At 39.9% G+C, this 17,853-nt stretch overlaps 1 protein-coding gene across 4 annotated transcripts in view; it reads right to left on the bottom strand.

Moving 5' to 3' along the window:
* Window positions 1-3,855: 3,855 nt before the first annotated feature.
* Window positions 3,856-17,853, bottom strand: part of ZCCHC7 (zinc finger CCHC-type containing 7) — a 255,900-nt gene continuing 241,902 nt past the window's right edge. For all 4 annotated transcript variants that reach the window (XM_030294442.1, XM_030294439.1, XM_030294441.2 and 1 more), the window contains 3 exons: window positions 12,426-12,521; window positions 6,819-6,936; window positions 3,856-4,391 (listed from right to left, as the gene is read on the bottom strand). In XM_030294442.1, the coding sequence (XP_030150302.1) occupies window positions 3,955-4,391; window positions 6,819-6,936; window positions 12,426-12,521 (651 nt within the window). In that variant the 3' untranslated portion in view covers window positions 3,856-3,954. The remainder of the gene's footprint in view (window positions 4,392-6,818; window positions 6,937-12,425; window positions 12,522-17,853) is intronic.

Below are 17,853 nucleotides of genomic sequence, written 5' to 3'. Positions count from 1 at the left end.
CAGGCACCCCAACGACTGATTCAAAACAAAACAAAAATCACACACACACACACACACACACACACACACACACACACACACACACACACTTTAGCGCCTTGATCTGAACGGGACGTAAGGCATCTGGCTTGGATTCCTTCTCTTCTTCCCTGTCTCACTTCCCCATTCCCTTACTGGGTTTAACTGGAAACACCTCCTGGTAAATGAGTTTAAGAAGTGATTTATTTCACAACTGTGAGGGTGGGTATGTACAATGTGCATTGTATAAATGTACCAGCAACTTAAGTTGTTCTCTCTGGCTAGAGCCACAGTGAAACAGCTTCATCACGTGAAGGGAATCCTTGCATGGCACGCATAATAGACGGTGTCTTCCAAAGGATGGTACTTCTCTGAATGTTAACCTAAAGTTAACCCCAAGTAAAACCTAAGGACCTTTGCTGGGCCTGGATCCTGGTGATGGTTCCTACAACCTGACATTCTTAACCAATCGAATGTTCCACTAGATAATCTCCAATTCTTTCCTTCCCCACCAGCTGACTTTTAGTTCTCACCCCATGATTATTTATCTTGACAGAGTTTATACTCTCCTGGTGCCCCACTTATATGTTTCCCAGTTATGCTAGTAAGTGATTCCCCTCAGTCAGCTGAGTCTTTAGTGGCCTTGTTCTTCCACAAAGCGGTCCAAAAGGTCTGTAGACCATGCCATGGAGCTAGCAGTCCTTATTTGAGATGAATGGGATATGTCCCACCTAACCCTCAAATACTGGCACAGTCTCATGAAAGTCTAAGCCTTGTAAGAGAAGGATACATCTGGCTCTTGCTTTCAGATATGGCGTGCAACCTGAATTCCTTCTTGTCCACAGAATTACTTTTGAGACATGAGACATTTTGGGCTGGGTAACTCTTTGCTGTGGGGAGCTGTCCTGTGCTTTGTAGGATGTGTAGCCACACCCTTGGCCTCTAGTCACAAGATGCCAGTAGTACCTTCTAAACTGTGAAAACCAAAAATGGTAATATCAGAGGATCGAGACAGCTATGAAGGAATGAATGAAAGGCTTTTTTTTTTTTTGTATGTTATCTTTTGTTGGCAGAAGAATTTTCACTTTTTCCCTATGAGAAGCTTCTCTCCATATCTTTTATCAACAGATTATTGATAGTTAATCTGTCTCTTTACACAAACACAGCATACATCAATCTTTTCACGGTAGCACTAACAAACAGTGTTTCATTGCTCATCAGAGAGGCAGTGGGAGAAAGGAATGACAGTATCCCATTATTGTGGGAGTGGGGAGATGAACACTCTTACACACTACCAGGAATGTGTAAGTGACTGGGCAGTATATGACTTCTTGGGAATGTAATTTGGCAATATGCATTAAGATGTGCATGAAATATATGCATATTTTTTAGACCCACAAATTCTATTTTATCAAATAGAATAATCAGAGAAGATACGATGTGCATAGGATTTTTAAAAATAATTAAAATTAGAAACAACCAAAACGTTCAATAGGAAGCTGATTAAATAAATTATGGTATAGCCATATAAATGGGAAATCATGTAGCCATTAAAACTAATGATATAGGCACATATTTGATTAGAAAACCGGAATTTCACAATGTATTAAGTGAAAAAACAAACTACAGAACAATGTAAATACGTATAGAAAAAAAGTATGGAAGGACAGACACTATGAATTTTAACTCTATCTTTGGGTGCAAGAATCAGATATGATTAAAAAAATTTTTTCCCCTTAAGATTAATATGTAATCCTTGTATAACAAAAATAAAGACTGAATACTGCAAATAGCATGGTCCCTGAAAGCAAGACTTGCCACTGAGAGAACAGTAGACAGTTCTCTCCCTATTCTAAGAATGCCAAACCAACCAACATCTAACCCAGAAAAGGAGCCACACAGGTTGCTGGGCCAGAGGCAAAAGGTGTTCAGGCTTCTCAAACTTAGCAACTAAACAGATTCTTCTTGTTTGGGACATCTGCTTTTCTTCTCAATTGTATTTATTCAGTTAAAGTATTATCTGCTCAACTGTGGAGCCTCTAATATATTTTAAGCTCCCTATTTTTGTATGGAAAGTTAGCGTGTGAGTCCCTGACTGACTCTAACTGAACACTTGGTGTAAGAATCGGGCGCCAAGGCAACAAGAGGAAATGGAGCAGAAGGTCCTCGGTGTTTCTGCTCTTCCCCTGCCATCCTAATGCCCGCAGGTAAAGTAGCTCAGCTGCCTTTCCTATCTGCATATAAATGCATGGACCTGAAGTATAAATTATATCCTTACATGCTTGTCTAATAAAAAAAAATTGGGAAAATAGGATAATGTGCAGAAACGAGTGGGAAAAAAAAAGAGCTTTATTTCTTCCATTCTCCGAACAATCTGCTACGTATGAAAGACCCTGAAGAACGGCAATCCCCTCTCTGCCTGGAAGAGGCCCTTGCGTCCGAAGGAATGCTAGCCACACCACACCAATAATAAGCCAGGCTTGTCCTAGGTCTTAATGAGGAATAACACCAATTATTTCAAGACTTACCACTCTATGAAGCCATTTTTCATGGCTGTCACTTTTAGCAGGGTGTTAAAAGACTCTGGCCACTTACCTGAGAGTCAAAACAATCCCAGCTGATGTTAGGAAGCCACGAACCAACACACAAAGAACGCTTACACTTCGCCGTGAGCAGGGCGGCCACAGGGAAGGCGGGGGACTAAAGACTGTGCAGCCACAATTTACGCTGAAGCTGTTTCAGTGCGAGGAGACTCTCCCCTCCCCGCCGGAAGGTGAAGGGAGCTGATCCTACCACATACACAGCAGTTCGTGTACTTCACAAAGAGTAAAACACAAACTTAATAATCTAACATAAACTGGCCCGAGTTAACTGACTCCATCTCATTTTATTCTGGCATAGAGCTAGTGCTTGGGCAACAAGGGAATTTTGAACCCAGTTTATGGAGATTTTATAACTCTAGTGACTTGTCTGACCCAAGCACGCCCTTTGTCACCCCAAATCCTTGCCTTTTTACATAAATGACAAACTTATTTACTCTATTTCAGACATTTTATTTTTCTTATTCTAACATTAGGCTTTGATAAGTACAAAAATTCACAGGTACAAAAATTTCTGTATAGTCTTGTGGTAGTTAAAAAACCCGTGAAAACAGAATAATTTTTTAATTGGGCAGTATCTGTCTCTATACATCCAAGTTGACAGTCTTCTTGAAGTGTGGCTGTAAAAACGGTGAAAACTATTGCACTGTGATTATGTTAAACCTTTTAATGATTCTTTTTCACTTGTTTCAGGAAATCTATCTTATGACATTTACTGGATGGGTTCCTTACTTGTATTTTGCTATAGGCCAGTGTCTCTGCCTCTTCAGGGCTTCAGTGATGGCACCGTCATCTTTCCGCCTCTGATGCTCTGACCATCAGAAGATTATGCCACCAGCTTCAAGAGCAAGGACAGCTGGATTTACATTTATAGCTATTACCCCTTTCCAATGTTAAAAAAAAAGTAATGCTGAAAAATATGAATTTTTCATATTAGCATTGATTTCTCTTCCTGCAAGGATTTAATTTTCATACTCCCACAGCATACGAATTATATTTGATGAGCTTTTACTTTTTCAAAAAAAGTATTTTTAAAAATTTTTCTTGAAAAGATTACTTCTTATCCCTAGGATTCTGAGTAAAAATGACGTACGGGAATGGGGGAAATCCGAGTACATGTCCTTTTTTTTTTTTTCTCCTTCTATACCTAATAACCTGTTGGACACAGAGAATGGAGGTCTCCATGGTCATTGTGCATCGGTTTCAGGTACGGCCGAGATTAACAAAAAGAACAAAACAAAATTCATTTGATTTAATCATAGATCATAAACAGATTGCCATGATGTCACAGGCATGAAGACCAGACAAACACTGGAAAGCCAAATCAGAAGCTGCCTCACAGCTTGGACTTTTTTTTCCTCTGCTTAATGAGAAATAAATTATCACTGCCATCGCCCTCCAAATAGCTCTCCTTTTTCTTCTGTTTGCCCCGCTTGCCGTCTCTGGGCAGCTTGTCTTCTCTTGGCTTGTGGTAATGTGATGAGTGGTGGAAGGACTTGGGACCCTTCTGGGTCTTGAAGGTGCCAGGAGAATGGAGTTTTGGGCCCCTGGGGAAGTCCTCCTCCACTTCATGAGCCCTGTCAGCCTTCCTGTGTTTCTCACGCTCTTTGCGGCTCCTGCTCGCTTCTTTTTGGGTTTCTTTCTTTTCTTGAGGCCACCTGCTGTTTCTCCACGAGGCACGGCTCTTCCTCCTGCCATGGGGGGGCCTCTTCTCTGCTGCTTCCATGTGAGGTCTCTTGAACTGCCTTGGAAAATCCCCATTTTTCTGGAGTTCTGGAAAATATAAAAGTATTTCTGCATATTCAGCAGCCAGACAGTCCACACACGGCTTACACTGGTCTGTAAATAACTCAGCAGACAGGGAAACTAGACAATGAAATGTGTTAATGATACAACATTCGAAAGAGCCCTTACTAAGGTAAAACTCACCCGCTAAAAATTGTATGGTTATAGTTCTGTATTTCTGATTGCTAAAAATGGAAAATATCCAGAAATCCAAAGATATTTATTCTATTCAGTACAGTTGTACTAGGTTGAATGATAGAGACGAAGACTAGTGAAAGCAATCATCTCAGCTTTGTGAAGAAAAGTCACATCTGACCAATTCAAGTCATGGCGGGGATAAAGAAACAGCCTTTGACGATGAAGTGAAACAAGATATATCAAATGTCTCATGACATTTCAATCACCCTCTGAAGATAAAGTCTGGTCACAGTACTTATAGGTGGATGCCAAACTGGACAGGAGATTATTCCTCCAGAGCAGACATCACTGGCTTGGAGAACACACACATGTGTGTATCTCAGACATTTTGGTCCCAGATCTGGTGTTACACTTTACCAGGACTTGGCACCCTTTTACTACAAGTGTCTGACAGGCATGATTCTGATGGGGTAAGTGAGAGATGAGGTTTGAGGGATAAAAACTAACATGTCAACAAAACCTTGACAGATTAAAGAAGTGGCCAATAAAAAAATAGGGATGGGGGTGCCTGGGTGGCTCAGTTGGCTGAGCGACTGACTTTGACTCAGGTCATGATCTCACAGTTCGTGAGTTCCAGCCCCGTGTTGGGCACAGCCCGCTTCAGATCCTCTGTCCCCCTTCCTGCACCTCACCTCACCTCCCCCCTCTCAAAAATAAATAAACATTGAAAAAAAAAAGGATGAAATGCAAAGTAATATAAAGTTCACAAAAAGTGAACTCTAGGATACAGAGCAAAGGTAATTCCTTATAGACTTTAGCATGAAATAAATTTTTTTTTCTAAAAAAAATGTTTATTTTTTTATTTTTCAACGTTTATTTATTTTTGGGACAGAGAGAGACAGAGTATGAACGGGGGAGGGGCAGAGAGAGAGGGAGACACAGAATCAGAAACAGGCTCTGAGCCATCAGCCCAGAGCCCGACGCGGGGCTCGAACTCACGGAGTGTGAGATCGTGACCTGGCTGAAGTCGGACGCTTAACCGACTGCGCCACCCAGGCGCCCCAAAAATGTTTATTTTTGGGAGAGAGAGGGGGAGAGAGAGGGCAAGCAGGGGAGGGGCAGAAAGAGGAGGACAGGATCCAAAGTGGGTTCCACTGATGTGGGGCTCAAACTCATGAACTGTGAGATCATGATTTGTGCTGAAGTCAGATGCTCAACCGACTGAGCCACCCAGGTGCCTGAAAATTCTAATGGATCACAGAGAACCTCAAAGTAGCCACAGAGTTCCCAATATTACTACTAGTTAAAAGTGAAAACAAATGGTTTTCCTAGAATTATAAAAGTTGTAACCACTCATTACAGAAAACCCGTGAAATACAAAAAGTATAAAAATAAAATAGGAGCCATAATCTTTTAATTCAGAGGGGACACTTTGGTGCATTTCTTTTCTTTTCTTTTTTAATTTAATTGCCTAATAAATATCTTTATGTACTGTAATCTCTCTCTATATATAGTTGAGATAGAGTTTATATGAAATGTAATATGGAAAATATGCAGGAGTTGAAAATAATTCCTTTTGAAAAAGACCTTAAGTCAGAGAGAGTTGGGGGTGGGATGGAGAAAGAATACCAAAAAGGCTCTAAGAGTTATAATGTATAGGTCAACTTGAGAAGTATAGAACTATTTCATCCTGAAAGCAAGAAAAGTAACTGAGTAAACCACTGTTAAACTTAGTAAACTACAGCACAAATAGAAAAAAGTAGGCCTAAATTATAAACTAAAAGAACTTCATGTTATCAACAGTTAAGTAAAGGAATCACAGAAGGTGGCTGTGGACCCTGGAGCTCTGCTGTAATCATGGCTGGTAAGAACAGACCTCTCTGGGGAAACTCCAGGAATCACCTAGCAGGGAAGCCTTTCTTTCCATAAAAATACTAGAGACATACAAATGGAAAAAATAATTACTTGCCAAACAGAAAACTTTAAAAAAAAAAGAGCCTTTAAAACCCTGCTTCCCTGTATGGATAGAAGTATTTTCAGGACATTTTCTAAAATGGTCATGATGTGAAAAAAATGTTTAGTGTGAACAGATCATAATGCAGGGTTTCTGAAGTGGGTGCCTGATTACTGGAGATCAAGAAAGTTCTGGTTTCTATGGTAATTATTTAAAAACATTTTCTGTGTTAACCAATGACACCCAAAGCAGGCAAAGACTGTGTAAAGGAAGACATTTAGGAACTACTGCAAAGGTAATCTCACAAGAATTCAACAACATACCTTTCACCCTTCGTTTTATTCTCTGTTCTCTCTCCCGAATTTCATATTTGTCATCATAGTAGTAGATGAATGGAGATGTTGGAAAGGTCTGGTTAAACATTCGTCTTTCTGTACATTCCTGCAAGTTGTTTGAAATTGTTTCAAATTATCAAATTTGAAATTAGGATGTCACAAGGGCACTGCTCAGGCAACCTTAACTGCAAGATCACAGACCACTGAGGTTAGAGACAGTCCCACATCATGGATACCCCACGCTGAGGCTCAGGATGTGGTCCTGCTGGGAGGCTCGGCCAAACCAACATCCAATCACACCCAACTGTGCTTACAGGCTTCTTTCAGGCTTGGATTTTCTTCCCTTACTTCTTTATCCATGAAACCTTTCTTTTCTTTTTTCAGTCTTCCCTGCCAAACCCCTCCCCCAGCCTGAGCTAACAGCAATGGGGGGCTGGGTCTCTACTGAACTTGCTCTGTTCCTCTTTTAAAGACTTTATTTGGCCTTATGTTGTGTTAGACCTTTGCTTATCTGTCTCTTCCAACAGCCTTCCATCAAGTGCTTCTCCTTTCACATTTACACCCTAAATGCGAGTGTAAATTCTTAGCTCTTTGCTCTTTTCCCTTCACCCAAATGGTTTGCAAGCTTATTTTAACCCAATACTGCTAACAAGGGCAGTGATCCTTATGGTGGGGAGCAGGATGGTGGTGGTGGGTTAGGTCTGGTTTGAAAATGCTCCTAGATAATTCCAAAATACCCCAAAAGAATCCTCTCTTCTCTTTCCTTGCCCCGCTCAAGAGATCACTCCTCTCACTCATTTCTCTAGGTCGGCTCCCCACCTGCATGACTCTGGCTTTTGTACCTCTGCTAGTTTCCAAATCCACATTGTTGGCCTGAGCCACATCCAATAGAATAGGCTTTATTTATCATGATCTGTTGACATATATCCATTCAGCATGTCTGAGACCAACTTTTCTTTTCTTTGAAAGAGGTTTCCCTTTGGAACTTCCCTATTTCTGTCCTCTGCCATCTTGCCTAAAATGTATTTTATAAATGTCCAATTCTTCTTAGCTAGGAATTGAAGAAAATTAGAACACCTCTTAGGAAGAAAGTATGTGAAATAGCCACATAAAATTTAGCTGACTTATCCTAACATTGGCAAATATACTTGACTTGTAATTCTAAGATACCTGACTGAGCTGGCAGCCACACACTTAGTAAGAGCATGATTTGCAGATTATGAATCATTCTAAATATACATTTAAGTATTGGAAATAAAGTAATGTCAATCTGTACCTACTATTGGACTTTATCAAATCACATTTTACCTTAATTTATTTGTTTTTGCTCCAAGAACTGAAACATTAATAATACAACTGAAATCCTCCGTGTAATCCTCTTTCCCATTCCTCATTTGTCTCCTTCCCTTTCCAGAAGTTGCCACTGTCTTAAAGTTGGTTCCTGCCATTCTCATACATTTTATACTCTTACTACTACTACTGACTATTCTAATAAACAACAGTGTTAAATTTGAAGCATTCAGACTTCATAAAAATGGTATCATTCTATAAATATTTTGAAGTGGCTTTAGGTTATAATAGCTTCACAGAATAAATTGGGTAGTGTTCTCTTGGATGATCTGTTTCTGAATAAAGGTTTGGTAAAACCTGACAATAAAACTATCTGGATCTGATATATTTCAGGGGAGAATTCTGATTACTAACTTAATTTTTTTAGTGGTATTGGTTCATGTAGGCTTGTTCTTCATTTTGGTTAATATTTTTTTCTAGAGAATTATTTATCTGTATTTTCAGACTTAATTTTGAACTTTATTAAATGCAAAGCTTATTTAAAATTTGTATTCTCCTATAATTAAAACTTACTGTATTTTAAGTTATTTACACTTTTTATTCACTATTTGTACCTTTTTTTTTCTTTGAGTAGTTTTTCCAAAGTCTTTTCTTTTGGAAAAAAATATGTTTTTAATTTCTTAAAAATGTTTTTATTTATTTTTGAGACAGAGACAGAGCATGATCAGGGGAGGGGCAGAGAGAGAGGGAGACACAGAATCCAAAGCAGGCTCCAGGCTCTGAGCTGTCAGCACAGAACCTGATGCAGGGTTCAAACTCATGGACTGTGAGATCATGACCTGAGCTGAAGTTGGATGTTTAACAAACTGAGCTACTCAGGCACCCCTAAAAATGAAAATGTTTTTAAAGAACTAGCTTTTGGTTTTGTTGATGCTATTAATTTTGTTTTCTATTTCAATAATTTTGGTTCTTATCTTTATTATTTCCTTCTTCCAACTATCTTTAGATATACTGTGTTGTTGACTTTCAGGATCTTTTTGGAATTTTTTGGATCCTGAAGTTATAAGGCAAACCTATATGGTAGCCTAGAGAATTACATACATACATACATACATACATATGTATTTCTTTATTTAGGCTTCATGCCAAGCATGGAGCCCAACGTGGGTCTTGAAAGCATGATCCTGAGATCAAGACCTGAGCTGGGATCAAGAGTTGGACATTTAGCTGACTGAACCATTCAGGTGCCCAAGAATTACTTTTAGAAATCACTATCCATGGTGGCTCTAAGTTTCCAGAAGAAAGGGCACCCATAAAAGATTTGGGTCTAAGATTCTGCTATGGTTTGAATGTTTGTGCCCATCCCTCCCAACCCCCAACGAGAATTCATTCCCCAAGATGATGGTAGTAGGAGGTGGAGTCTTTGGGTAGTGATTTGGCCATAAGAATGGAGCTCTGATGAATGGGATTAATGTTCTTATAAAAGAGACCCTCACAGAGCTCCCTAGCCTCTTCTACCGTGTAAGGACATAGCATGAAAGTACCATCTATTAAAAACAGCCCCTCGGGGTGCCTGGGTGGATCAGTCGGTTGGTTAAGCATCTGACTTCAGCTCAGGTCATGATCTCATGGTCCATGACTTGGAGCCCTGCATCAGGCTCTGTGCTGACAGCTTGGAGCCTGGAGCCTGTTTCAGATTCTGTGTCTCCCTCTCTTTCTTTCTCTGCCCCTCCACTGCTTGCACTCTCTCTCTCAAAAATAAATAAAAATTAAAAAAAAAGAAGAAAAAGAAGAAGAAGAAGAAGAAGAAGAAGAAAAAAAAAAAAAAAAAAAAAAAAGAAGCAGCAGCAGCAGCAGCAGCAGCAGCAGCAGGAGCAGCCCCTCATCAGACATCAATTCTATTGGCACCATGACTTTGGGCTTCCCAGCCTCTAGAACCTAAGAAATAAATTTCTACTGTTTATAAACCACATAGTCTATGGTAGCTTGTTTACAGCAGCCTAAATGGACTAAGAGAGATTCTAACCATAAAATATTAAGAGCAAATTGCAATTACAAAGAGGTACTAAAGATCTTGATACACTCCCAGCACCCACTCATACTTTCACATGCTCTTGGAGTAGTCTCTCTGTAGAGTGACTACTGTTTTCTATGGTAGTTTGTAGTTTGCCTGATATGAAGCTGCTTAGGACTGTCCCTGCCTCTCCAACTACATGATGAGTGAGGTTAGGGAAGGGCGATGCCACATTCACCTCAGAATACCTTTTATACGAAGAGGCTGTTCAGTAACATCTATAGAGCTGTATTTCTGCAAATGAAGGGGAGGGGTCCTCAGACATCTTTAATCATCTGCACAGTCTTCTATTGGGATCCTGTACAGTCTAGACTGGCGTGGCTATACAGAGCCATACAATATGATAAATATTTTCCAAAGCTAAATGTAAATTATGTTTTGATTATCCACATCGCTGGTCCCCTCCATTAGCACACACAATTGATAGTTGGCTATATAATTTATCTACTATTCTGGATTAGCCACACCACTGATCTTCTTCATTAGTGTGGATGATCTAGAATTCTTCATCTATGGCAGCGATGAGGCTGCTAAATTTGCTTTATTGTAAATTAAAAACTATCTAAATCTAGATTTCTGGGATAAATTCCAAATGTTTTTAATATATTTCCTATCTACATTAACAGGACTGACTAGTAAGCAATATGTGTCCAACTATAATTGTTTTTCTTTAATTGAACAAACATAAATGGAAAATTATACCCTTTTGCTTTAAAGAGGTCAGCAAGCATAAATTGTACATCTGTGTGATCTGCGTGGCAGTGGAATACTCATGGGAATAGGTTTCCTAAACAGTGTTGGCAACATCTGGATTTTGGCAACGAGGTGGAATGCACAAAGCAGGAAAAGATCTAGAGCTGGGAATTTTGTAAGAAAAAGTATTCTTTAACAAAGTTTTTAATGTGCATTCTATGAAAATGGAGTATGGGTCTCTCCATCCATGTCACCATACTATGGATTTGTTCACATTGGAAACAGCATCCAAGTGTCAGTATTGAGAAATCTCCCCGTACAACTTCTTTGCTTTGGAGATAAAGAAACTGAAGACCGGAGTGCGTTGTTCAAGTCACATGGTGAAGTCAGTAGCAGAGCAAAAGCCAGACCTGAGGATCAGAACTTCATCCTAGCTTTCATGTTGTAATCCTTCATTCCATGGTCCTGCTGCCCCAACGTGGAAGAAAAATTTCACTTGTTGGTGAACTGTGTTGTGTCTCTCCCTTTGCTGCAGAGGTCCAGCCCCAAGGTCTGCGTGAGGTGCCACAGTCAGAATTCAAGGTGGGACTCCCATGAGTCACAAAACGCAGCACTACCCCTCCCCTTCCCACTGCTCACAGCCCTCCTATTTTGAGGACTCTCTACCCCCGAATGCTTTCTACCTCCTGTCATCAGATCACATTTGATTTTAGTTTATTTTGGCTTCTAAGCTGTTAGAAGCCTACCAGGAGACTAGGAATGTATTTCTCCATACAGATTTTCTACTTTTTGTGCCACTGCCCTTCTTCCTCTGCCTCAGGATTCCCAGAATGCAGGAGAGCTTGCAGTCTATTCTCATCGCATCCTGTCTCTGGGATGCGCTGCTGCTGTTTCTTACTTAATGAGACAACTGGCTAGGAGACTCCCTCCCATCTCACAGCAACAAATTCCTTCTGCTTTGACACTCTTGCACCTAAAACACACACAGTTTGGCCCTTTTAGCTGGGGCTGGGAATATGCAGCTTGGATAGGGAATCTGGATGTCTGTGGGGGCAGACAGGCTAGTCAATGATACAGTATCTCTGTCTTTCCACTAGTGTCAGGGTTTATATGTGAGTGATGAAGATTTAAGTGAACACAGTATCAGGGAAAGCTGGAGATACCGGAGAACTACATAGAAAATCTCCAATCATGATTTTGGCTGTGTCAAAGTAATAGCAAACATAAGAACTCATGAGAAACATAACCATTTTGGTGACTACTTTTATTCCTCTGATTGACTGTATGAGGCTTTTATTTGTTTTAGCCTAACTTGTTCATGTATATTTAAAACAATTAGAAGAACGTGCTCTGACAGATCTCTCTGGCAGGGATGGGAAAAGCAAATCAGCTGAAAATACATTAAGTCTTACTTTAGGATATTAGTTTATTAAAAAGGTAAGCATTCAGAATTACATTTTTTTTTTTTTTAGTTCATCTTTCAGCAACCACTCCCAGAACAACAGAATGTGTTATGCCCAAATGCTACTCAAACTTACGTGTCCATAATGGCCTTCTTGCCCACAGTTGTAGCAATACACTAAGGCCGATTGTCCAGAAGGGGTCTTCGGCTTTTTGGGTGGTCCAGGTTTGGTCTGCAACATGAATATTTGTGAGCGTTTATTAAATGTTAGAAGAAAATTAAAACCTGATTCTTTCCCAAAGAGCTCTTTTTAGGTAAGAGATCCTTTAGAAATACTGCCTCCTAGAGTTTAGGACCTCACATCCAGATGATTCTCTGTGTTAAAGTACACAACATGACAATTCTTTTCCACTTCACGTCAATATGTGCTTTCCTCTTCTTCGCTCCTCATTCCATTAGGCGTTGTGCCCAGTACTGTGTTAGGTATTAGGTATCTCAGAGAGAGAAGCTTAACAGGCTAGTAGAACATGAAAGACATCTAAACAGATGATGACAGAAGATGTAAGCAAAGTGAGGAACACGTACAAGGTTTTAATGGAGTGGCAAAGGGGACCCATCATTGGGATGGGGTGGAAGGAGTCAGGGAATGCTTACAAAACTTACATTTACTTTTAAAGAATTAGGTGTACGTCAAATGGAAAATCCTAGGAAGAGGGGCTAGCATGAACAATGCATGAAGCTAAGAAAGCATACATACTGACAAAGTATAACATGCATAGCCAGGTAGACTGAAAAATGAGGCTGGAGAAAGCAGGGCAAAAGAAGGGAGGGCCTTAAAGTCATCTTAAAGAACTTGGGGTTTATCTGGGCTTTTCCATTTTAAGTGTTGTTTTAAATATGGGAGCAGAGTAGTTAGAATTTTATTTTGGAAAAACCATTTTGGCTTGTAGTTGTAGAGGGCGTGAATATGAACAGAAGGTTAGATGCAGTGAAAAAGGTGGCTGTTAGGAAATCAATGAGGTGACGAGGGTCTACACTACAAGAGTAACAAGGATAGGAAAAAGGGAATCAATTTGGCCAATACATGAGGGGATAAAACTGGTATCACTGAACACTGAAAAGATATGAGGAATAAAGGAAAGGAGAAATTACGATGCTTTTCAGGTTTCTAAGTTGGGTGCCAACAACTGCTTCAGAAACAGTAGGAAATTAGAGGGAAAGATGATGAAGTCTAACTTGGATGCTGTGTATTTAGGTGATGTCCATTAGGCAGTTGTCTCTGTAAGATTAAAGCTGAGGGAACAAGTGTGAGCTGAAGATTAGCTCTGAATGAAATCTACCGTATAATAGTGGAGGCTAAAATGACCCGAGTGGACAGCATAGCCGTACCCAATATGAACAGTGGTGAGCTCAGGATGGAACCCTGGGCATAACATTTAAGGGGCAGACAGAGGAACCTGGGAAAGGGACAGAGAAGGAAAGGCTGAAGGATGCAGAATCACAGGAGAATATAGTCATAGACCTTAGAGAGTAGTTTCAAGAAGGGTGAACTGATCTGCAATGGAAAATACAGCAGAGGCTTAGTGAGATTAGAACTGAGAAGCATCTGTTAGATTTGGCAATTGTTCATGGATAACCTTAGTATGAGAATTTTGGAATTGGTAGAAAGGTAATAAAGAGCAGAAGGCAACAGGTTGAAGAGTGAAGAGATGAATACAAAGGTGATAAAACCATAAAGAATGAGAAAATGATTCCCCACAGAAGCCAGGATAGTAGTTACTTCCAGTGGGGAGAAAATGCACAGAAGGTTTTGGGGTAGCTGCAATTTTCTATTTCTTGAACACAGTGGTGTTATATAACTTAAGTGTGTGTGATGTAACTATGCATTTTTCAATATGTATGTTACATTGGACAGTAAGAAATATTTTAAAAAATTGAACAGAAGCGGAAAAAAAAGGGGATGGCAGGTATGTATTATTTTGAGAAACATGAATAACAAGGGGCAGAATAAGGTCGAGCAACATCTAGGAAGGGGATTTGGTAGAGTTTGCTATTAGAATGAGAAAGAGATCTGAACGTGTGAGGAAGCTAGTAGAGAGGGAGGTGGTGAAAACAGGAGAGAAAGGAGAAGACAGAGCTAAACCCCTGAGGTGGCAGGGGCTTTAAACAGAAGGAGAAAAACCTAATAGCCCTCCCACTCCTTTTTTTTTTTTTTTTTTTTTTTTTAGATTGGAAGAAAGAGGTGAGAATGGGAATGAAATTGGATAAGTTTATTTCTTATTTATTTTTTAAAGTGAGCTCTATGCCCAACGTGGGGCTCGAACTCATGAACCTGAGATCAAGAGCAGCACACTCCCGCAACTGAGCCAGCCAGGCACCCTACTTATGTTCTTTATTAGGATGCTATAACAAACAGTGCTGGTGTGCCAACTAATTTCATTATTACTGTTTAATGTGGCAAACAGGTGGCTTGTGGAGGTTTTATGTTATTGACATGGGAAAATAATCTATAGGCTATAAAAATCTTCTTCAACTTTACTTTTAGTTTGTTTCCTAAAATGGAAAACTGGAGGATAACAGTAGCCTAAAAGATCTTTTCTATTGAAAATGACTACAAATGCTACACAAAATAGAATTTACAATTTCAGCTATTGTCAACTGGGATATGATAACTAACAAAGGTCTTATATTCTCCAATAAAAGAATGTGGTTCATGAATTAAGACAAGCTAAAAGTCGTCAAGCATAGTTTTGACAGGTATGCATACAAGCATGTACCACTCACTCACTCACTCACTGCAGTGGCTCATAAATTTGTTCAGGTATAGAGCGCCAGGAAGACATGAAATTATTAAGCAGAAATTATTTTTCCATCTTTGTGTTACTTGATGTGACACAAAATTGCAACCATGAGTATATATGTGGTTTAAGAGAAAGAAATCAAAGCAAGAGATGTGTCATGGATGTGAAGGCAGAACACATAATGTTTTGAGGAAGAAGTTGTCAAAAGCTACTGGTGGGTTAAATAAGATAAAGACTATGAAATCCACTGGATTAGCAATCAGGAAGTTGCTGGAGACTAGAAACCGTTGTGAGCAGTTTATTTGAGGGGTAGAGATACAAGCCAGACTGTAACGGGTTTATTGTTAAGTAGAAAGAACTGAAGAACAGAACACTGACGACTTTTTCAAGATACCAGGTTGTGAATAAGAGAAGGGAAGGGACAAGTAGAGCAGAACAAGTTCAAGGACGCCTCCATCAGTGATGTTTACCAGAGTGCTGGGTACATGGCATAAGCATACACAAGCATTCTTTCATTAATTTATTCAAAAAATAATTGAGTGCCTAATATATGCCAGATATCTTAGAATAGATTAGGTAACTGAGAAGTCAGACAAAAATCCCTGCTCACATCTCCCACATTGGAAGACAGATAAACCAACAAAACACACACACACACACACACACACACACACACACAATCGGGTAGTAATAAATGGCACGCAGGCAATTAAAATAGAGTTAAAGGAATGAAAGTCATTGGCGGTGACTTAAATTGCATTTTATTTTATTTTATTTTTTTTTTTAATTTTTTTTTTCAACGTTTATTTATTTTTGGGACAGAGAGAGACAGAGCATGAACGGGGGAGGGGCAGAGAGAGAAGGAGACACAGAATCGGAAACAGGCTCCAGGCTCTGAGCCATCAGCCCAGAGCCTGACGCGGGGCTCGAACTCACAGACCGCGAGATCGTGACCTGGCTGAAGTCGGACGCTTAACCGACTGCGCCACCCAGGCGCCCCTTAAATTGCATTTTAGAGAAACTCTCACTGGGATGGTCATTTCTTGTGATAAAAATACCCCCAAGTATGCAATGACTGGGGAACAGCATTCTAGGCCTCACGCACGGGGACAGGGAATGCAAATCTCGGAGATGCGGGTAAATTTGCCATATTTGAATATCAGAGAAATATCTGTAAATTTGGAAGTGTAGTAGGTGAAGGAAGCGTGGGAGAAGAGGAGGTTCTAAAGATGGAGAGGGACTAGATCGCTTAGGGCTTATCATTCAGAATGGAGAGCACTGGATTTGAGTGGCATGAAAATCCACTCTAAGGCTAATGGTAGGTGCTCAAAAATTAGTCGGTGACTGTAGGCAGAGACTATCACCGATGATACACAGAATTATCCACCTGCCAAATAACAAACATTCTCTGAAAGACTTATGTTTATAATTTTTCAATGTTTTTTTGTGCAAATATATGGTAATTTACTGCTGAGGCAAGATTTCTAGATTCATTGAAGAAAGGAAAATATGCTCACTATGTTTATTCTGCTGGAATAAGAAATTCCATTGGCTCAAATCCTATGAAAAAGGACAAGATGAATCAGGCAGTAATGATTGGGGAGGGAGGGCACAGAAAGAACCAGAACAAGATGGATATCCAGACACTAGAACTTTGGTATGGATGCAAATAGGGATTTCCTCACAGGAGAACCACTGGTGTCCCCATGGCACTGCTGGCTTTTCCTCAGGAATACAGAACACAGGAAAGCCACACTACTGTACAAGTCTCCAGTGGTTCATTCCCATCGCATCCTCTCAGAGTAAAGGCCACTTTTACTTAATCCTGCCACGTGCTCCTGATGCTCCTTCCCCCACTTCACCTTCTCGTGTACTAAATTTATTATCATGTCTATTATCTGCCTCCCCATTGCTGGAATGTAAGGTGCACAGGGTAAGAGATCTTTTAGTCCACTCTGTATCCTTATGGCAAGAATCTAGACTAAGTGTTGGTGAACTATGGCCGACAGGACGAATCCAGCTCATTGCCTGTTTTTGTATAGCCCATAGGCAAGAATGCTTTTACATTTAAATGGTTAAAAAAAAAAAAAAGGATATTTTGCAACACATGAAAATTTTATGAAATTCAAAACTCAGTGTCTGAAAATAAAGTTTTATTGGAACACAGCCAGGCACATCTGTTTACAGGTTATCTAAGGCTGCTACTCTTTTCTTCAATTCCCTACATCACCCAGTGCTTATCAGACATTTCTCCAAAGAAGATATCCAGATGGCCAACAGACACATGAAAAAGATGCTCAACATCATTCATCATCAAGGAAATGCAAATAAAATCTACAAAGAGATAATACCTCACACCTGTCAAAATGGCTATAATCAAAAACATAAGAAGCAACAAGTGTTGGCGAGGATGTAGTGAGAAAGGACTCCTCTTGTACTGCTGGTGGGAATGCAAACTGGTGCAGCCATTGTGGAAAAACCGTATGCAGGTTCCTCAGAAAGGTAAAAATGAAACTACCCTATGATCCGGTTATCTATGGCTACTTTTCATGCTACAAGAGCACAGTTATGACAGAGACCATATTGCCTGCCAAGCTGAACTATTTACTACTTGGCTTTTCATAGAAGAAGTTTGCCAATGCCTAAACTAGAACACAGAAAGTGCTCAAAAATAGGTGGTGAATAAGTAGATCTTAAAGACTCCAAAATTTTATGGAGTGGACATGAGTTATACAGCCAATAAATGTGTTTAAAGTAAATTCA

Source organism: Lynx canadensis, chromosome D4 (genome assembly GCF_007474595.2).
Source record: "Lynx canadensis isolate LIC74 chromosome D4, mLynCan4.pri.v2, whole genome shotgun sequence".
Classification (NCBI taxonomy): domain Eukaryota; kingdom Metazoa; phylum Chordata; class Mammalia; order Carnivora; family Felidae; genus Lynx; species Lynx canadensis.
The sequence above is the reverse complement of the archived record's forward strand: the minus strand, read 5'-3'. Positions and strand labels throughout refer to the sequence as shown.